Genomic DNA, 22078 nt, shown 5'->3' with positions numbered 1-22078 from the left:
TGGGGTGCCCTTTAATGTGGTTTTTGACTCCAATGTCAGAGGTGGATCACAAAGGGAGGGGAGATATATAAGGTTCTACTTCTTATTTTTCACTCCACTCCTAGTATTAGCTTCAGAAACTGCATTAAATACCTTTCTGTAATCGTCCCTCCAAAATTGTCTGCGATTGCAAGCAACTTCTAAATAGCTATTTAAAGGGGTATTCCCATTTTAGATATTTATGACTATTGTGGAGATATGGATGGGTCCTAAGAGTGAGACCTCCGTTTGTCACATACCCTGTGAATATGACAATAAATGCTAGGGTGGGATTATCCCAGAAATATTTATAAAACTTGTCTAATTGCTTGTATCCATGTATTGTTTTTCAAAAATCAATTTTATTTAAAATTATTTTTATTTAGAAAATATTGTAATTTGGTTTATATTCTGACAGTGGTTGAGAATGAGGAAGAGGAAGAGGATCATGAAGGAGAACTTGGTGGTCTGTTCCATGTCAGTCGTCCAGATAAGGAATCTAAGAGAGCATCAAATGCACTAGACTGCTCGAAGTTTACAGTCGAAAGTCCTCAAGATTGGCATGATGATGAGGTACTTAGGAAGGCTAGTAAATCCATCAATTTCTGAAGTCTTGCAGTTCTCACAGTGAGAATCAACCATTGATATCAATGCATTTATAATATTCTGTTTATAATGGATGATTGATACAGAAGGTTCCCCACCCAATCGATACTTTTGTACCGGTTTTGATTCGATTCCGGGATTTGCCATTTACCGATACTAGGCTGCGCTACTGCGCAGCCTAGTATCAGAGAACATGGAGTGTGCGGCTCTCGGCGCGCGCCATGTTCCTCAGCAGCACAGGGGAGAATTAGTCTCTCTGTCCCTCCCCCCTGTGCTGCCGCCACCAATGAGGAGGGGAGGGACTGTGGCCACTGCGCCACCAATGAACATATGTAACCTATTAATACAGGTACAGGAGGCGGGTGCCGGCAGCAGAAACACATAGCCGGCACCCGACCTCTATGATGGGAAGCTGCGATCAGCGGCAGTTAACCCCCTCAGGTGCCGCTCCTGTATTTGTATTAATGGCTTAAAAACATTGGGGGCGCAGTGCGCACCCCCCCCAACTCCCTCAGTATTAAATAATTGGTGGCAGTTGCCACAGAATCCCCCCCTCCTCATTGATGGTACAGTGGCAGCTTGTGATCGTATCCCCAGCAGTGTAATCCTGGGGCTCCGATCGGTTACCATGGCAGCCAGGATGCTACTGAAGCCCTGGCTGCCATGGTAAGCTCCCTGCTGCTGTGTGCGCTATGCACAGGGTAGCAGGGAGAGTTTAAAGTCCCATTCGCCCTAATAGAGATCTATTAGGGTGAATAGGACAAGGGAATAAAAGATCCCAGGTTATAGTCCCTAAGGGGGGAAATGGTTAAATAAAAAGTAAAAAAAAAAAAAAAAAAAAAAACACACCAAAATATTAAGTATAAATCACCCCCTTTCCCAATTTTACATATAAAACATATAAACAATAAACATTACATATCACCATGTCCGAAAAGTCCAAACTAATAAAATTTTATAAAAATATGCGATGAACGCTAGAACAGAAAATACATTTTTTTTTTAAAACGGCGCGATTTGCAATATTTTTTGTTCACCTTGTCTTTCCCAGCCCCCCCCCCCCCCAAAAAATATAAAAATAAGATAGAACTGTTCTATTATGGACCGAACGTTCCAAAAAAGGGAAATGCGTGCAGCTTTTTTGGTATATTTTTTTTTTTCCCCCGCGTGGTATTGAAATTGAATAAAAAATTTTGTATCGTGACAACCCTAGTGCTGATGTATTAAAGGGGTTGTGTAGCAAGTACACCTACTCAATATCTGAATGGTGGGGGCCTGAGTACCGGTAAGTGTTTGAAGAGGAGGTGGCGCCCATATGAGCACTGTTTCCCCTTCAGGATTACACTGCAGAATCGGACACCCACCAGTCAGATATTGATGGGATATCTTGAGAATGTACTGGCACAACCCCTTTAAGACATATCAGGCGGGGTCATGCACATGATTTAAATGACTTCCATTGATTATACTGGACCCTCTTGTGGTTAAACAGTCACTATAAATTCCTATTCAGAACCATGGATTTTCCACAGCAGAAATACTGTGGATTTGTTTCCTATTTCACTCTGCATTGGAAATGTTGAAATCCACAATGGAATAAATTGGCATGCTGTAGATTTTACATTTTCACCGCAAGTCGATTTACTCTGCCAATTTATTTATTGCGGCATGTGGATGATATTTATTAACCCCCTCAGCACCGCCACCATTCTTTGTTAGAAGTGTGGGGTTTGAAAATGGTGCCCGCTCGTATCGGTCGTCTTTGCTGCTGGGTTTCACATAAGAACATAGCAAATCTACAATAAATTGCAATCCATTGCAGTGTAATGCAACAGCAATCTAATGACTGCTCATTATAGTTATCTAGGGTGCATGTGCAGCCGCCCTCCATTCATTCCTATGGGGCCACCAAAAATAGCAGAGGGCTGGCTCGGCTATTTCCATCACTCCCCTTCTCTACTATGGGGAAAGCACTTGGTGGTGGCCCTCCGGCAACCACATTCCCCGCTCCACACTACTAGCGAAATATATGCCCCCGTTGTCTCAGATGGGAATACCTTTTTAAGTTGATCAAAATGGACCATGTAAAGTAAAATAATCAGTCATTGGTTGTACCTGGCATCTGGACACCACCACCATCTTAAAAAGAACTTTGTTTAAAAAGATTGTTTGCCCTTCACTCCGTGTCATTGAACATGTATGACCAGTCTGAACAAGTGCAGCAGTCAGTATGGACTAAAATGTGTATGATCATTCCGCTAGTAACCAACTTCTTCACAGGAATCATTTGCTGGAATTTTGTTGGGTGTGATCGGTCACCTTTTGGTGCAGGCACCCAGCTATTTATCTTAACTTTATTTGAGACATTTGAGCCTTTACATTCTTTTTTCTTGCTCTGTGATGTCACATTATATTTTTCCCATGGATGGTATTATGCATATATTTTTGTCCACTGAGCCTTAAAAGGATTGTCAGGTTTCAGGGAGAAACCGGACAACCGCCAGGGTCAACCTGCAATACAGAACTAAAGACCACATAATTATGCAGGAAGAGAGTATTATATAAAAAGATACCACTTTAATATATAATGTTATTAATTAATAATTTAAACTGAATAATTGTTATACAAAAATTGTGAGATTAATACAAAAATTGTGAGATTAATAAAAATAAAAAAAAATCACACAATACTTTGAGGACCTGTCAGTACAAAATACAGTGCAATCTGCAGACAGCTTGTGACTGAGCAGGAGGAGCTGGGCAGATTGATGCATAGGTGTGGGTGAAGTTAAAGGGGTTTTACCAACACACACACACACAATGGGGGCATATCGCTAGGATATTCCCCCATTGTCTGATGTGTGCGGGTCCCACCTCTGGGACCCGCATCTACAATGAGAATGGAGCGGGGAAATGAACGTAGGGCGCGCTGTGCATGCGCTGCGCATGCGCAGCCGCCCTCCATTTATTTCTATGGGGCCGCCGAAAATAGCTGAGCGCTGGCTCGGCTATTTCCGTCTGCCTCATAGAAATGAATGGGAGCAAGGGACGCACGTGCGCGTGCGCTCCCATTCACTTCTATGGGAGCGGCGGGGAGCAGCGCTTGGTGGTGGACGGACCCAGGGAAATCCGGGGTCTTCCAGCCACCGCTCACCCCGCTCTGTTTTCGTTGTAGGTGCGGGTCCCAGACAATGGGGGCATATCCTAGTGTATGCCCCCATTGTATGTGATGGGAATACCCCTTTAAACTTGTAATTTATACATTTATATCTGCTTTTTCTGACTCATTGTATACTGGGAAGAAATAGCAGAGATATGAATGTATAAATCACACGTTTTACTGAATCTTTTCCCATAAAACTGTATATTAATCTGCTCCGCTCCTCCTGGTCTATAACATGCTGCCTGCAGATTGCATTTTATTCCGTGGTGGCAGGTTCTCTTGAGATAAAAGGAATTAAGGTGGCACCTGGTGGCAGAAGAAACATAATACAATAAACCTAATTTAAGGGGTTGTCTGGTTTCAGGAAGTACTTACCCGGCAGATCTCTCACCACTTTACAGGTTCTTCTGCCCACCCTCTACTTACCCGGCTCAAGCAATGATGTCAAATTAACAACATGTAACCGTTGCAGCCAATTAGGGCTGCAGTAAACGAATATTTTTGTAATCGAGTATTCTATCGATTATATTTTTCGATTCATCGAGTAATCTAATAAGAAAAAGCTACTTAAAATAACGTACGTAATTAGGTATGTATAAAGTTATTGGTTTGAAGGGGTTAATAACTTTATACATGCCTAATGCCAAGGTGCTTCCATTAACCCCTCCAAACCAATAACTTTATACATGCCCATTGGGTTTGGAGGGGTTAATGGAAGCACCTTGGCATTAGGCATGTATAAAGTTATTGGTTTGAAGAGGTTAATGAAAGCACCTTGGAGGTGCCTTCATTAACCCCTCTCTAAACCAATAACTTTATACATGCCAAGGTGGTGCTTGCAGCCTCCATTAACCACTCTCTCTCCATCTGCCTCCCCCCAGCCTCTGATCTGCCTCCCCCCCCAGCCTCTGATCTGCCTCCCCCCCCAGCCTCTGATCTGCCTCCCCCCCAGCCTCTGATCTGCCTCCCCCCCCAGCCTCTGATCTGCCTCCCCCCCAGCCTCTGATCTGCCTCCCCCCCCCCCCAGCCTCTGATCTGCCCCCCCCCCAGCCTCTGATCTGCCTCCCCCCCCCAGCCTCTGATCTGCCTCCCCCCCCCAGCCTCTGATCTGCCTCCCCCCCCAGCCTCTGATCTGCCTCCCCCCCCCCAGCTCTGATCTGCCTCCCCCCCAGCCTCTGATCTGCCTCCCCCCCCCAGCCTCTGATCTGCCTCCCCCCCCAGCCTCTGATCTGCCTCCCCCCCCCAGCCTCTGATCTGCCTCCCCCCCCCAGCCTCTGATCTGCCTCCCCCCCCAGCCTCTGATCTGCCTCCCCCCCCCAGCCTCTGATCTGCCTCCCCCCCCCAGCCTCTGATCTGCCTCCCCCCCCCCAGCCTCTGATCTGCCTCCCCCCCCAGCCTCTGATCTGCCTCCCCCCCCCCAGCCTCTGATCTGCCTCCCCCCAGCCAGCCTCTGATCTGCCTCCCCCCCCCAGCCTCTGATCTGCCTCCCCCCCAGCCCAGCCTCTGATCTGCCTCCCCCCAGCCCAGCCTCTGATCTGCCTCCCCCCAGCCCCTCTGATCTGCCTCCCCCTCCCCAGCCTCTGATCTGCCTCCCCCCCCAGCCCAGCCTCTGATCTGCCTCCCCCCCCAGCCCAGCCTCTGATCTGCCTCCCCCCCAGCCCAGCCTCTGATCTGCCTCCCCCCCAGCCCAGCCTCTGATCTGCCTCCCCCCCCAGCCCAGCCTCTGATCTGCCTCCCCCCCCCAGCCCAGCCTCTGATCTGCCTCCCCCCCCCAGCCCAGCCTCTGATCTGCCTCCCCCCCCCAGCCCAGCCTCTGATCTGCCCCCCCCCCCCAGCCCAGCCTCTGATCTGCCTCCCCCCCCAGCCCAGCCTCTGATCTGCCCCCCCCCCCCCAGCCCAGCCTCTGATCTGCCCCCCCCCCCCCCAGCCCAGCCTCTGATCTGCCTCCCCCCAGCCTCTGATCTGCCTGCCCCCTCCCCCCAGCCTCTGATCTGCCTGCCCCCTCCCCCCAGCCTCTGATCTGCCTGCCCCCTCTGGTAACGCAACCCCCCCAGTATTAATCATTGGTGGCAGTGGCCACAGGGTCCCCCTCCTCCCCCCCATCATTGGTGGCAGTGTCAGTTCCGATCGGAGCCCCAGCAGTGTAATGCTGGGGCTCCGATCGGTTACCATGGCAGCCAGGAGTCACGCTACTGAAGCCCTGGCTGCCATGGTATGTTAGTGAGCAGAGAGCAGCGCATTATACTCACGTGCGCTGTGGCCGCCGGTCGCTCCTTCTTCTGTCTGTGCGGCGGATTGCTAATGCTTACAGCATTAGCAATGCGCCGCACAGACCTATGAGAAGGAGCGACCGCCGGCCACAGCGCACGTGAGTATAATGCGCTGCTCTCTGCTCACTAACATACCATGGCAGCCAGGACTTCAGTAGCGTCCTGGCTGCCATGGTAACCGATCGGAGCCCCAGCATTACACTGCTGGGCCTCTGATCGGAACTGACACTGCCACCAATGATGGGGGGGAGGAGGGGGACCCTGTGGGATATGGCCGGCACAGTCATTGGTAGCGCAGTGGCCACAGTCCCTCCCCTCCTCCTCCTACTCTGTCCTCATTGGTGTTCAGCGGCAGCCGCGCACAGTGGGGAGGGAGAGACTCCCTCCTCCTCCCTCCGCTGTGCCGGCCGGCTCAGTCCTGCCTCTCTGGCCTCCGGAGGACACGGAAGCGGTGAGTGAGACGCTTAATTTCACTCCCGCTCCGTGATCACGTGATCTAAACGATTCCTCGATGCAGGGAAACTGCATCGATGAATTTTTTGACTCGATTTAATCGAGTTATTCGAATAATCGTTTCAGCCCTACAGCCAATCAATGGCCTCTTTAGTGCATCGGTGAGGCCAGTGATTGGCTGCAGCGGTCACGTCAAAATGAGATCACTGCTGCAAGGTATGACTAATCTGATCTGGTTCTAGCCATGTTTGATGTCTAGTATCTTTATTACAGTTTTCCTAGCTTGTTTTCAACAACTTTCTTATTCAGGTTATGGACTGCATTCGTGATTGCTTTGTCACTGGAAAGTGGGAAGCCGATAAAGACGCCGAGAAGCTGCTACAAGAAGAAGGTAAAACTGTTTTATGCATTGGAAAGTGGTATTCCCATTTCAACATTTATGTGCTATCCAAGGGATACGCCATTTATTTCCAATAGATGTGGGTCCCACCACTGGGACCTGCACCCATTTCATCTTATAGCTGCTGTGAATGGAGAGGTGGCTTGCCATAGGAGAGAATGCTGGATGTGTGGCTACTAGACGTTGCTCCGTTCTTGAGACCTGCACCTATCAGACATTTGTAGCATAGCCTTTCAATATTATATAAAATCAAGATGGGATAACCTTTTAATCGCTGTTTCTACCTGTTAACAGCTTAATTTGTGCTATGTGCTGAGTTTATAGTTTTTGTGTGACTTGAGATATGAGCCTGTTGGGCCTTAATTTATTCTCAGAGGAGCTGTATGGTGACTTTGAAGATCTGGAAACAGGGGAAGTGCACAAGGGCAAACCCAAGTCCCAGGATAAGGAGGTAATATATATATAACAGGTTGTATTGCTGTAATTGAGTGTTTGCCTTTGTTTAACTAATTTAACCCATGCTGGACCAAACTCAGTCTTTCTAACCACTAATAAATTGGTCCTAGTGACCTAGTTTTTATCCTGGTCCATTGTGCATTTAGTTGCTGTGTGCTTCTGCAATTTGCTGCTTGCATACGGAAAGCACACCAATGAAGTTTGTGGGGAATAAATATGTTAGGGGGGAGGTTATAGGTGGGAGTCCTTCTGAGAAGGGTTGTGGTGGTAGTTGCTGGCCTCTAACATTTGAAGTGGGCCCATGGTAAGATTTGGCCACACTTGGTCTAACTTGTCTTACCCTGAAATCTTGTATTGCAGTCTGACGGGGAAGATGAGGAGGGAGATGAAGAAAAAGTAGCAGATGAAGCTGCTCCAGCAGAGGAAGAAGATACAAAGCAGCGTCTGCAGAAGAAGAAGCATCTCAAGGAACGCTTTGACATGGAATATGACGATGGAGACGCTGATGCCACATATTTTGATGACTTAAAAGGAGAGATGCAGAAGCAAGCAGAAGTTAGTGCTGATTTAAAGTGACTCATTATGATAGAAATACATTTATTTTGCACGCACTTTTCTTGAGCACTAAATAAGCTCCGCTTGTATTTTCTTGCGTTGTGTTCATTTTGTTAGCTTTGCATGAAGCTGGTTTTGTACTGCCCACAAAGTTCACTTATGTACCAAATTCCTTCTCTTAGCTGAATCGTGCTGAATTTGAGGATCAAGATGATGAGATCCGTGTGCAGTACGAAGGCTTCCGGCCTGGCATGTATCTCCGGATGGAGATTGAAAATGTGCCCTGCGAGTTTGTTCTCAATTTTGACCCTCACTACCCACTGATCCTTGGTGGACTTGGCAACAGCGAGGGAAATGTTGGTTACATCCAGGTATCCGTAAAACAGTCATCTTAATATCGTCGTTAAGAGTATGACGAGCTCATGCCTATAAGTCTAGCATATGATGAATTCAACTTCTAAATAAGCCCTGGAAGACATCAACATGTTTTGTGTATATCTCTAGATGCGGCTTAAGAAGCACCGTTGGCATAAGAGGATATTGAAGACAAGAGACCCCTTAATTTTTTCCCTGGGCTGGAGACGATTCCAGACTATTCCTTTGTATTATATTGAGGATCATAATGGACGTCACCGGCTTCTTAAGTATACCCCTGAACACATGCATTGCGGTGCCACTATTTGGGGTGAGTGTCTGAACTATTATCTACATTGTAGAACAGGGATCAGCAACCTTCAGCACTTCAGCTGTTGTGAAACTACAACTCCCAGCATGCACGCTTGGTTGTTAATGTAACTCCCATAGCAGTAAGAGAAGGATTCTGGGAGTTGTAGTTTCAGAACAGCTGGAGTGCTGGAGGTTGCTGATCACTTTTGTAGAAAAAACTGGATTTGATAATATTAATGCAATGTTAATAGTTCCTGAACTATATGCAGTAAAAACGGCAAAAATGTAATGCTATTTCTCGTGCATGGCATTGGGGGACACAGCACCATGGGGACACAGCACCATGGGTATATGTCCAACTACCACTAGGAGGCACTAGACACAAAAAGTGTTGGCTCCTCCCAGGTGGGCTATACCCTCTCCACAGGCACGAGGCTATTCAGTTTTAGTCTAGTGTCCGTAGGAGGCAGACCTGTCCTGCTTTTTTGCAGGTTCTGCTGTTTATTTTTATTCTTTTTCTTTTTTTCTCTCTTCCGCAGGTCGGTTTTTTTCCACCGTTATACCTGCTGCAGGCTGGGGCTCCATCGTGTTCCACTTTAGTTGCCCCCCCTGCGGGCGCGTACTTCGGTACCATCGCCGGTCACCCAGTCCCCACGGACTGCATCCGCAGTGGCTTGCCGGCATTCCCACGGTTCCCGTGTTGAGTCTGCCGAAGGGGTGACCGTGCTGCGCCCGAAGACATCGGATGGTGAGTATATCGGATGGTGAGTATACTCCCCTGTCCCTGTGTCCCTGCCCCAGGGTTAGGTTCCCTTCTGTGGCCAGGGGGATGGGTTCCACCTTAGCTGGGGGTCCTGGGGAGCCTCTTCTTTCCTCCTAGCCAACCCCCCCCTCTCCCCCTCCTGGGGGGGTTTATATTCATGGTTTTTCCTCCCTTCTTTTCCCCCTCGGTTGGTCTTTTCTCTCCTCCCTGGCCACACAGTCTCTCCCTGGCTTCCCCGCTACTTTAGTCCCCGGCTTCTGCCGGGACTAGGCCTCATCTTCTATGGCCTGTCCCCGGCTCCCAGGTGCTCCGTTTGCCCTGATCTGCCTATCCCCAGGTGTCGCTTCAACCCCCCTACCCTACTCACCTATTTTTATGGTCCGGTGGGCCCTCTGTCGGCCGCGGTTCACCCCGCCCCCCTTGCTCCATTCCCGGCCGCCTCATAAATCGAGGCCCCTGCTTTTGGGCCTGCTAGGCCGCAATCTTCCTGGCCCTTCCCCCTTGCTTCCCGGGCTTTTCTGAGCCCCGCCCGGCCCTCGGGAGGAGCTATCTCCTCTCCCTTTCCTGGGCTAACGTGTTTTTTCTGTTGGAGGGGGTGGTTAACCCCTCGATTGCTTCATGTCCCCTGCAGCCCTACTGACCACCTCTTTTTAGGGAACAAGCTGCTGCTGCACCTCTTTGGGGGAACACTGCGTCCGGGTCAGGATAGACAGCCTCTGCTGGCTGCTTTTTGAGCATCTCTTCTCCCAACAGCTCCTCGGTCGCCACGTGTTTTCACGTGCGTTCGCTGTCTACAATGGCTGCCATGTGGTCAGCCTGTCCCTGCTGGTGTGCAGTACCTCTTCCCAGATCCCATTGTTTTCCCTGAACAATCTTTTTGTGTAGGTTCCCCATGAATGGGTCCCTCCGTGTCAATGCCATAGGAACCTTGGCCGACTCTCCCTAGCAGTGTCGCTGGCACGCTACCAACCCATATTGCGGCCACCTCTGCCCTCCAGGGTCCTCCCTGCAGATGGGGCATGCTCAGTTAGGGGTACCTGCACCCGGGTTCGGCGAGGGGTAGCTCACAGTACACCCTCGGGTGGTCTCAACGGGGTCCCACCCCTCCTCGGCATCCTCGGATCCCCCCCAGGACAGGCCTGAGGCTGGTGACGAATCCTTCCTGTCACCCCATCCGTTGCCTCTGGGGACACCTCTGCACCGATTCCCTCGGAACAGAGCATCAGGCGGTCTTCCTCCATATAGAAGCCCTCTGGGAGGTCAAGACTACGTGCACAGAGGAACCTCTCCTACCTAAACAGGGTTGGTATCACCTCTAGTGGATTTTCGGATGGTGCTCCCCTGACCGCACAGGTATTCAACCGCACAGGTAAGGCAGCCGTCCTCGTGTTTAGCATACTGAGTCACCTACCCGGTGTCTGATACGTACGCCTTCTCCTTAACAGGGTGGTTCCTGCACCACTGCCATAGGCTGTCCCTGACAAGCCTTCCTGGTTCCCCTATACCAGGGGTTATCCTCTACACATTTGAGAGTGTTTCCGTGGGGTCCCCATCCTGGTGTTGGTGTTCGCCACTCTACCTCATTACAGGGAGTTCCTGTTCTGGGCAAGCGGTTAGCTCGGCTATCGCCTCCTGTAGGTTGGTGAGTTCAGAGCAATTGTACAGCCGCCTTGCCCCTTTGCTTAGGTAGTGTACCTACAGAAGCCATTACTCCTGGCTGGCTCTATGGTGTTCCATACAGCACTATTTCTCCCTTCCGGGTGAGATATACAGGCCGCTTCAATTGCCGTTGCAATTGCACCTGTCTGTTCCCAGCCACTTTGCTCCTGTCATAGGTGGAGTACCTACACCATCTCCTGATGCTGTAGCCGATTCCCCTGGCTGGCGCTATGGTGTTCCATGCGACACTATTTCTCCCTTCCTGGCGAGAGATACAGGCTGCCTTTAATTGCCGCTGCAATTGCGCCTGTCTGTTCCCAGCCAATTTGCTCCCTTCACAGGTAGAGTACCTACGCCATCTCCGGTGCTGTAGCCGATACCCCTGGCGGGCTCTGTTGTGTTCCATGCGGCAACATTTCTCCCTACGGGCGGAATGTAGAGGCCACTTTCAATTGCTTTAGAATTGCCCCTGTCCGGTTCAGTTACCTGTCTGTTCCCTGCCGCCTTGATCCCTTAACAGGTGGAGTACCTGAGCCATCTCCGGATGCGGTAGCCGTTCCTCCTGTCCGGCTTTATGGTGTTCCATGTGGCATTTTCTTTCCTTACAGGACGAGATATTGAGGCCTCCTCCAATTGCCGTGGCCATTGCACCTACCTCATCATAGTGTGCACCAAACGGCCATCTTACTCCCTTCATGGGTAGAGTCCCTGAACCGTCTCCGATGCTGCAGCCGTTCAACCTGTCTGGCTTCTAGGGTGTACTATGCGGCCCTGTTTCTGTTGCCATTGCACCTACCTGATTGTGGTGTGCACCTGTCTTGTTCTTTGTGGTACCGTGCGGCCCTACTGGGTTCCATTCTTAACGCGGTTGCTGTTGCACCTCTCTGGGTCTAGGGTGCACCATGCGGCCACATTGCTTCGATCTTAAATGTAGTCCCTCTAACACAGCCATATTTCTACTTTACAGGTTGTGTACCTGTACCCTCCGAATGCTGTCTCATTCCCAGATGCTGTGGCTATGTTTCCACTCTCCTTAGTTGGCAACATGCAGCCACTTTACCCATATTTTAGGCGTGTGGTTGTAGTACCCCAAGCGCTGGGCCCTGTGGTGCGGTCTGTAGCTCAGACAGTTTCTGTATTACTGGGTGTTTTCTGCCCACGAGTTCTAATCTGTGCTGCGGTTGTTGGTTCCATCCATTTGGTTCTTCCATACATCTGCCACTCCTTTACTGTCGCGCTCATTGGTCTCCTTGTACCTCTCAAGGCACTGTCTGCACCAGGCCCCCTTCGTTCAGCATGTGCATGGTTACCATGTCTGGCAGGTGTGGGCCAGCCCAACCCCCACCTTGTCGGTCTACTGCTACTTCTGGTAGCTCCAGTATATGACCGATCTGTCTGATCCGGCGGGTGGTCCTCATTCAACCACGCTCCCTACTCCGTGGCCAGGTGGTTGTTGGCCTTTGTGCTGTAGTTGCTCTTGCCTTCTCTTTACGGTACTACGGTATGCTGTGCTCCGCGTTACCCCATGTTATAGGGGAGTACTCGCGTTGTTTCCTAATTGCTGAGCGGCCCATTCCTGGTGAAGTACAAGGATCTCCACTGGATCTTCTACCTTGTTTGGACACGTAGCTGGTGGCATCGGCCGCGGTTGCGGTTTTCTGTCATCGCTGGATGTCCGCCACACGGAATCCTTCTGGGTCCACGGCTTTTATCATTGCTGGACGTCCTCCCTGACGGGTCAAGGACAGGACCTCTGAGCGCCACACACACCTGTCTGAATTTTCAGCTGATTGCTCTGGTATCGGACAGGGCCCCGTAGTTCCTTCTGGGTCCAGGTGTTTTCGGTATTCCCTTGTATTTTCTGCTTAGTTGTGCTACATGGCGAAGGGGCAGTCCTCTTGGACCTTGCCGTCGTCTGCACCTGTCTGGTACTTTCTCCCCCCTGGAAGTTTTCTGTATGCCGGTCGCAGCTGGTTTCTACATTTCTATGTAGGCTACCCCGGTTTTTTCATGGCGACTTCTGCATTCCTTATGCATATGGATGTCTGTCGTTTTGTGGTACATCCCGAGCTGCTGTTCTTGCCCTCTCTGGGACAATGTTTAAGGTTTGCTGGTCAATATTCTTGGTACGGCTAGTTGTCCATGGCCAATGCCCCTTCCCCTATGGTGGTTTCTTTTCGCCTTTCCTGGATATTCTGGCTTGCGTTGTCTTCTGGTGGTTCAGCTCCTGGTTCCTTGTGAGCCCATACTGGGTACTCCTTTCGGGAGTCCCTGTTCATTTGAGGTCCTCTTTGGATTTGTGTCTCTTTTTTTCCATCCTCCCACGTCAAGTACCTGGTATTGAGTGGTTTAGTGCTGCGGTTTGCAGTTCCACCGTATGGTCTCCTTCGGGAGGGACCTCCTCCTGTTGTAGGACCTTTCCTCTTTAGGTTTTTTGGAGTGCTCTCCTTCTACTCCCATGTCTCTCAGTCCAGTGTGTCCTGCCGAGGTTGCCTGGCCTGTATCTGGCTTCTTTTTTCCATGATACTTCACATGCCCAGAGTTTCCTCTGGTCTTACGCTTCACGGTGATATCTTGTTTCGGAGGCTTGTGCCTCGTCTCCTGTTTTTGGGGACGCAGGAGCTGTCGTTCTTTTCCTGGTTTTTTACCTACAACCCCCTCCTTCTCCAGGGTTGGCGGTTTCCTCTAGCAGCCTTGGGTTCACCTTTACATGGGGCGCTTAGCTTCTTTCCTGGCCTTGCGGTGAGGGGAGTCCCCTCCCTTCACATGTGAGCCTTGCTATGGCTTCCCCCACTCGTTTGGTTTTCAGTGCTTCCCTGTTTCTTTTCTCCCCTGGCCTTTCAGGGGATGGCCACAGGTTTTTTGGGTCTGAGACAATGTAGAGCGTTGGGTAGTTTCACCACGCGGTGCTGTCCTAATTTTTTCTCCAGCCCTTGGCTGCGCTCTGTTTCCTTTTGCCACCTTCTTGCATTTGGGATTTTCTTCCAGTCATTTGTCCTGGGGTGCTGGCAGTCTTGCCTGCTTCTTCTGAGGTTTCTTCCTTGTTATGGAACCTCTTGCCCATCTCGTGTTTTTTCCCGTTGGGTCACATGGTTCTCCTGCACCTGTATGCCCAACCGGTGGCGCGTCTCTTCTTTTCCCTCCCTCAGGGACTGCTTTGGGACGTCCCATGGTGCTGTCTCCCCCAATGCCATGCACGAGAAAATTGGATTTTTTGTACTCACCGTAAAATCCTTTTCTCGTAGTAGGCATTGGGGGACACAGATCCCACCCTATGTTTTTTCTTCCGCTTCTCCGGGCTGGTCTTTTGATCTTTCCCGGTACGGGAGTTGTTGGTTCCTTGCTTTTCTTCTCTCTCCTACTGCTTTTGGTACAAACTGAATAGCCTCGTGCCTGTGGAGAGGGTATAGCCCACCTGGGAGGAGCCAACACTTTTTGTGTCTAGTGCCTCCTAGTGGTAGTTGGACATATACCCATGGTGCTGTGTCCCCATGGTGCTGTGTCCCCCAATGCCTACTACGAGAAAAGGATTTTACGGTGAGTACAAAAAATCCAATTTTTGCATAGCTACTGGAGTTCACATTTGCAGTCTTTATACCAAATGCTTATGAAAAGTGTCACTTTTCTTTTTCCCCTTATATAGGACCTATCACTCCTCAGGGTACTGGCTTCCTAGCGGTCCAGTCTGTTAGCAGCACCACAGTAAGTGAATGTGTCTACTATTGATGGTCTATGGTGTTACTGTGTAGTTAAATACATGTAAAATTGAGAATTATTTTATCTCAAACCCCTTTACAAGTTTATCACAGTCTCCAGGAAGTGATATAGGATCACTACCCCAGAAATCAAGGGAGAGACATCCAAGGACTTATCTGATGCATATAGTGTTGCCGCAGTACCTTATCAAGGCTTCCAGCAGTACAGTAGAGCTGTCATGGAAAAAAAAAAGGAAAAACAACAAATGTAAAATTAACATTACGATATCTTAACAAGCAGCAGGCATGTGACCGCTTCTGGCAGTTGGTGGTCACAGCGGTTATGTGCCATACTGCTGGCATTACTGCTTACTGATGGGAGATTTGATGCCAGTAGTACAGCATGTGACTGCTGAGGCTACTGACTGGCTGGAGTGGTCACATGCTGGCTGCTTATATACAAAAAGTGGGGGACCAAAATATTTAATTTGGTTGCCCCTCTATGAGAACTCTCCAGCTCTCTGCAGTGTTTTTTTTTTATTTTGGACTGGTGCCCAAAACTGGTTTGCATACTGAAGATGCGATCATACCAGAGCCTTTTCAAGGGTACAACATACTTCTCTAGATGCCATGCCTTTCCCAGTACAGACCACTATCTTGGCTTTTTGTGCCGAAGGCTTGTTTTACAACAATTACACCTAAATCCGTCTCCATTGTAAAAAAAGAGCGCTGTAACTGAAAGCAAAGATTAAAGCACAGTGGCTGAGAATTACCACTGCTGTAGATGACCTAAATGTAGGCTGTGCAGACCTGCATTAGATATGACAGCCGCATGATAAACCTGCTACACACTTTTCTCTAACTCCGTATTAACTACTGGTTGGCTTACAGAATTTTATGCCAGATTTGTGGCGCATTTGGGTCATACCCCTTTCCAGTGAAGCTCCGCCTCTGCGTCCAAGCCCCATCTTCTTTTCAAGCAAGTCAGAACACGTTTAGAAACCATAGTTTTGCCAAAATTGTACCAATTTGCAGCACTTTTTAGGCAGATTCTATACGGAAATTCATTAGATACATTTAATCTGGGCCATGGTATTTTATCTAGGATGTAATCTTTATTAGCTATATCAAATAAAATCAAATTCTACAATGGTTATATTACATATGAATTAAAGGCTGAAGGGTGGGGTGGAAAAAATAAATAAAAAATCTGCACTGAATCGAAGCACTTTTTTTTCACCTCAAAATGACGCATGTTTTTTTTTGTGTTTACACACGAAAAAAAGAATGTATGTGCACATCTGAAATGGTGTTACACGTGTGAAAAAGAAGCAAATGTAATGTGACGCTCACTGGCTCTTGCTCCCTCCATACTCGTCTATATCAGCGCTCTTAACACCTGACATCTCAACCTATCCATCGGTCTGGAACACACCGTCACATTGTCACACTGGTACAGCTATCACCTGTGTCTTGCATTCCTCAGTCTACATTATATGGACAATAGCGGTGTGGTTACCATATTGTGCTGGCGCTATTAAAGGGGTTGTCCAGGTTCAGAGCTGAACCCAGACATCCCTCCATTTTCACCCAGGCAGCTCCCCTGACTTTAGCACCAGAGCAGGTCATGCTCGATCTCAGGGCAAAGGCATTTTTTGTAGATCAAGTGACGTACCGGGCTCTCCATGGGGCTGCCAGGAAGCCTGGTGACGTCACCAGCACTGATGGGCGGGCTTAAGCACTGCCCTAGCCAGTAAAACGGCTAGGGCAGCGCTAAAGCCCACCCATCAGCCAGTGACGTCACCGAACACACTGCCGGGTGTGTTATTGAAAACAAGAGACCTTGCCATGCGCAATCTAGTGCAGGGCAAGGGAGCGCATTGGAGCATGAGATGCTCCGATGCTAGCCTCAAGGGGGCTGCCTGGGTGAAAATAAGGGTATGTCCGGGTTCAGCTCTGAACCCGGACAACCCCTTTATTGGTAACCACTTGCAATTATTTACTTGGATACTGTATTATACTGCTCATTATGTTTGTCCCCTGATGAACTGTACGACAATTCGTACAGGGAAATACGTTGGGACATTTCTCGCCCAGTTTCCTTGGGGGGACACAGAAGACCTTGGGTATAGCTCATCTCCATAGGAGGCGTGACACTAAGTGAAAACTGTTAAGCCCCTCCTCCACAGCTATACCCTCAGCCTGGAGAGAGAGACTGCCAGTTTTTGCTTAGTGTCCAAGGAGGCAAGACACTCCCTGCTACTGCAGGGCTGTTTTCTCCTTTGTTTAATTTTTTGATTTTTACTTTATTTCTTTTTGTTCCAGATCATCAGGGACAACAGAGTCGCACTAGACCTCTCTGTTCTCCCGGGGTTGAGCTGCGCCAGTGCCGGGCTCCCGCACTGCTGCCTCCCCCACAGAAGGCAAGGTGGACCAGGGCAGCCCAGCTCCCCTGCATCCCGCCAGCGCAAGGGTCGCCCGCACGCCAAGTCCCTCGCCAGCGTCCTGCCACTACGGTGCCAGTAGCTGAAGGGGCGACCCTGCTGGAACGGACCGAGGGTGAAGACGGCTGTGGTAAGAGAGAGGCTTCTCCAGCCCTACGTCCCCCTCCCTGGCCATCCTGCGTGCTGGACTCCCATGCTGGTCCCGGCAGACCTACGCTGGCTCCTGGGCTAGCTGTTGCCCAATAATTATATAGCCCCACACCACCACCATACTGGTGGCCGCAGGGCGACAATACAATGCCCCTCCATAGGGGATTGCACAGGGGTGAGCATGGCATTGCTGTGGAGGAATATAGGGCCAGAGACCTGCTCCTAGCTGCCCCTAACACAGGGGTTATGCCGTCCATCCCCCTTGCCGGTCGCAGTTCAGTAGGGGGCCCACGCTAGCTGCCCCTGTCTCTCTCTCCCTCCTTAGGGGAACTACAGATGTCCATTAGGGCAGGGGGTGCAGTGCTGGCTTCCGGGGTCTCCCTCCTTACCGGTGTGCTAGAGCCAAAGGGCCGCTCCAGGCGCTGCCAGACGCAGGGCCTCGCGGCCTGCACGATGCTCCAACAGGCCCCGGCCGACTGCTGATGCTTCCGATCGGCCGGGTGCCGCAGACTTTGACCCAGGCTTTGGCCTGCTGCTCCGGACCTCTGTCTCTGCCGGCCCGCGGGTTGGGCACCCGCGGCCGTTTGGTACATGCGACAGCCGGCTCCCTCCAGGTCCCGGCTCACCGTCGTTGCCTCTTGGCCGGCCGGGCGCCGCAAAAATCTAGGCCCCGGCTTCGGGTCCTACTAGGCCGCAACATCCCGGCCTCTGTTGGAGGGGGCGGGAACGTCTCGCGGCGCGAATTCTTCCCGCCCGCACGTCCTCCGCCCCCCCAGAGGATCGCAGCGCCGCCCCCCAGGCCGGATCTTTGTTAACCTGTTGGGTGCCGGCTATCTCCAAGGGCCGGCTCTCTTCTGGAGGACCCCCTCTATGTCCTGGTGGGCTTCCTAATAAGCCTATACGAGGCTATGTCTCTCAGTGCCTTGGGAGGACTGTATGGTGGCCCTTTCTTGCCTCAGAGTGGCTATGTTTTAAAAAAAAAAAAAAAAAAAAAAAAAGGGCTTCCATGGCGGAGTTATTAAATAACGGAATGGCTGCGCAGGACGCTGCAGCATGATACAGTGGTGCTGGCTGCATGCTATGCTTCCCTTCCGTAGGCGGCATGTCGCGCTCCCCGGCTGCGGTGCTGACCGGCTGCAAGTCTCCTCTTTAGGCGGACCCTTGCCATCTACCGGGATACGGCGCTAGCCAAGTGTAGGCGCCCCCTCTTCCGCCCGTTCTATGGCAGGACATCACCTTTCCAGTTATGGTGCTGGCCATGGGCATGAACCCCTTCCTGAGTGGAATTCTGCGCTCTCTGGCCGCAGGCTAGCCATGTGCATAACCCCCTTCTATAGGTGGAATACTACATTCACCGGATCGGTGCTGACCATGGCACGACACCCCCCTTCCTTAGGGGAACGCTGCACTCACTGGTTGTAATGCTGGACAGGTGCATGTCCCCCTTCTGGGGCGGAATAATTGCACTCACCGGATTCAGTGTTGGCCATGGGTACGACCCCCCCCCCCCCCCCCCTCCTTAGGGGAACGCGGCACTCTCACTGGATTCCCTGCCGGCCATGTATGTAACCCCCTTCGGCGGAACGCTGCACTCCCGCTGTGTTCGCTGTCGGCCATGTGTATGAAACCCTTCTATAGGAGGAATTCCGAATTCTCGCCAGATGCGGTGCTGGCCATGTGCACGTCCCCCTTCCATAAGCTGAACACTGCTCTCTTACTGGATTTACTGCCGGCCATGTGCATGACTTCCTTTCGTAAGCGGACGGCTGCACTCTTATTGGTTTGCATTTCTCGCGGTAGGTTGCTGGCCACGTGCCTGAGTGCTTGCACTCTCACCAGATCCGCTGCCGGCTATATGCATGGCCCCCTTCCGTGGGCGGTGTTCCGCACTCGCGCTGGATTGCTGCCGGCGTGGCCATGCCTCTTCTCCTCAGGCGACATTCATGCACCTTTTTTACTGACTGGGTGTCATTGTGCCAGCACGTTGCCGGCCAGGTGCATGACCCCCATCCATGGCGGATGCTCGCGCTCTCCTGGGATGGCAGGACATCACCTTTCCAGTTATGGTGCTGGCCATGGGCATGAACCCCTTCCTGAGTGGAATTCTGCGCTCTCTGGCCGCAGGCTAGCCATGTGCATAACCCCCTTCTATAGGTGGAATACTACATTCACCGGATCGGTGCTGACCATGGCACGACACCCCCCTTCCTTAGGGGAACGCTGCACTCACTGGTTGTAATGCTGGACAGGTGCATGTCCCCCTTCTGGGGCGGAATAATTGCACTCACCGGATTCAGTGTTGGCCATGGGTACGACCCCCCCCCCCCCCTCCTTAGGGGAACGCGGCACTCTCACTGGATTCCCTGCCGGCCATGTATGTAACCCCCTTCGGCGGAACGCTGCACTCCCGCTGTGTTCGCTGTCGGCCATGTGTATGAAACCCTTCTATAGGAGGAATTCCGAATTCTCGCCAGATGCGGTGCTGGCCATGTGCACGTCCCCCTTCCATAAGCGGAACACTGCTCTCTTACTGGATTTACTGCCGGCCATGTGCATGACTTCCTTTCGTAAGCGGACGGCTGCACTCTTATTGGTTTGCATTTCTCGCGGTAGGTTGCTGGCCACGTGCCTGAGTGCTTGCACTCTCACCAGATCCGCTGCCGGCTATATGCATGGCCCCCTTCCGTGGGCGGTGTTCCGCACTCGCGCTGGATTGCTGCCGGCGTGGCCATGCCTCTTCTCCTCAGGCGACATTCATGCACCTTTTTTACTGACTGGGTGTCATTGTGCCAGCACGTTGCCGGCCAGGTGCATGACCCCCATCCATGGCGGATGCTCGCGCTCTCCTGGGATGCGATGGTAGCCTTGTGCACCCCCCCCTCCCCCCTTTTTGTTTGGGTCACTGCATTTTCACCAAATGCGTTGCGGGCCGTGAGCATGGCTCTAGCAGGGGTGCGCTGCTTGCACCCCCTTTGGGAATGGTGCTGGCCTTGTGCTTCATTCCATGGGCGGAAATTTGTACGCTCACGAGATTCACGGCTGTCCGTGTGTATGCTGTACTGGACGTTCCCCTTTCATGGGCGGAGTAGTTGCACTCTCGCGAAATTCGGTGTTGGGTAGATTATTGCACAATCTTTTATTGCTAGGATTTCCGGTGCATGCCCCCCCCTTTTCAGGGCCTTTCCACTCTTGCCATCGGCAGAGTTGCCAGGTACCTTCCCCCCCTTTTTTTCCGGGCGGACTACTTGCGTTCCTTCGCATGCCGGTACTGGTCTTGTGCATAACTCCCTTTCGGGCTGCACTTTACACTTCCGTGGATACTGTGGGACGCTGTGGCTGTGCGCTCTGTGCGTTGTTTTGGGCCGTGTATGCCTTCTCCTCCCTTGGGTGGGTTGGCCTTCTCGCTACCTGCAGGGTTGCTAGTACGTATGCCTCCCTTCTTCCTGCGACATACTTTTTTTTTCTCTCTGGGGTGTGTTTGCTTGTCGCAAGCTTGCACTTTCTCTGAGGAGATCGTTCTGTCCACTTGTGAGCCTAAGGTGTTGTTGTCCGACACGCGACAATGGATGCTCAATGTATTCACAGCTGTATATCTTGTATGTACGTAGACGGGCTCTGCTGGCTCGCTACTGCACTGAGCTGAGTGGTACCCATTCTCCGGTGGGGTCCCGTTGTTGTCGGCACCCACCATGTTCGTTGGCCTTTCCACCTGGGGAGTGTTCGGGGTTCCTTGATGCGTACCCATTCGTCATTTAGTGGCATTGTTTCCCTACGCAACCGGTCGGGGTCGAGAGTGTTGTCTACAGTGCCGCTCGACCTCTACGTTGGCTCTGGCGGGACTACGGTTCCCTCGCCTACTACCATTTCCTCTTCTCGGATGCAGTGTGGTGTGGGTCCTTCCTATTGGCGCCCTTTGCGCTCCAGTCTGTTGCTGCCAGGTTCAGACTGCTCCTCTCGGGTAGGTCGCCCAACTCTTCTTGGGTGCTTGATTGTCCAGGTCCTGGGGACCTCCACCTTGGTTTCTTCAGGGTATTCGCCTGCTGCGACGGTGTGCAGGTAGTCTCACAGAGTAGAGGGGATTCGGCTCTTCCTTTCCTCGCCGGCTCGGTTTTTTTGGCTTCTGCTCTGGGTTTGTCGTTCCAATGTGGCTGCTGCCCCGGCCAGGCCTCAGTGGCTGTTCCGTCGTTGCCCCCCCCCCCCCTCCTCTGGGGTGAGCATGGTTGTTCGCTTGGATGGTTCCGGTGTTACTTGCGGTCTCGTACCATCTCCCTCGTTCTCGCTGGCGGTGCTAGCGGTTTGCCGGGCCTACCGCGTTTTGTCCTCCCACTGGGTGCAGGTTGCCTTTCCGTTCTGGGTGTATGGTCCTGTGGGACTTACTTTCTCAGTGCCTTGGGAGGACTGCCCTTCGGTCAGGATTGTCCTTGGATCTCCCACACAGGGCTGTGGAACTCCTTTCTTTGGTGGCTACATCGACTTGGACTTGGCCTGTCTGGTTTGGGCATCTGTCGGATGCTGGGCAGACCCTTCGGGTTTCTTCCGTCTGTCCTTCTGCTCCCCCACTCCGGTCGGATACGGGGCTATGTTGTTCGGGGGCCGACAGGACCGTGGTTTCCGATCCTTCGGCCGTGTTACTGGTCTGCGCCTGATCCCATTGGGTTTTCTTCCGCTTACTGGGTGATTCCTGCGAGCACGCTAGTGTTCGCTCCCGACTGTTTAGTACAGGTTTGGTTGTCGGGCTTAGGGTTCTTACCTGGGGTTTTGTGGGAAGCGGGGCATTCCC

The 22078-nt window shown here is 51.6% G+C and overlaps 1 protein-coding gene and 1 long non-coding RNA gene across 3 annotated transcripts in view; one reads left to right on the top strand and one right to left on the bottom strand.

Annotated features, from left to right (window-relative positions):
* Positions 1 to 22078, top strand: part of BMS1 (BMS1 ribosome biogenesis factor) — a 58084-nt gene that overhangs the window by 22418 nt on the left and 13588 nt on the right. For both annotated transcript variants that reach the window (XM_044296487.1, XM_044296486.1), the window contains exons 12-18: positions 437 to 591; positions 6820 to 6901; positions 7285 to 7361; positions 7727 to 7921; positions 8104 to 8292; positions 8426 to 8606; positions 14653 to 14711. In XM_044296487.1, coding sequence (XP_044152422.1) covers positions 437 to 591; positions 6820 to 6901; positions 7285 to 7361; positions 7727 to 7921; positions 8104 to 8292; positions 8426 to 8606; positions 14653 to 14711 — 938 coding nt within the window. The remainder of the gene's footprint in view (positions 1 to 436; positions 592 to 6819; positions 6902 to 7284; positions 7362 to 7726; positions 7922 to 8103; positions 8293 to 8425; positions 8607 to 14652; positions 14712 to 22078) is intronic.
* On the bottom strand, positions 18282 to 19611 carry LOC122940112. The gene is made up of 2 exons (XR_006390242.1): positions 19352 to 19611; positions 18282 to 18534 (listed from the first exon to the last, which is right to left on the bottom strand). It is a non-coding gene; the product is annotated as an uncharacterized LOC122940112 (long non-coding RNA).

Source organism: Bufo gargarizans, chromosome 6 (assembly GCF_014858855.1).
Source record: "Bufo gargarizans isolate SCDJY-AF-19 chromosome 6, ASM1485885v1, whole genome shotgun sequence".
In the NCBI taxonomy this organism is placed as follows: Eukaryota; Metazoa; Chordata; class Amphibia; order Anura; family Bufonidae; genus Bufo; species Bufo gargarizans.
This window is presented reverse-complemented; position numbering and strand designations above follow the sequence as displayed.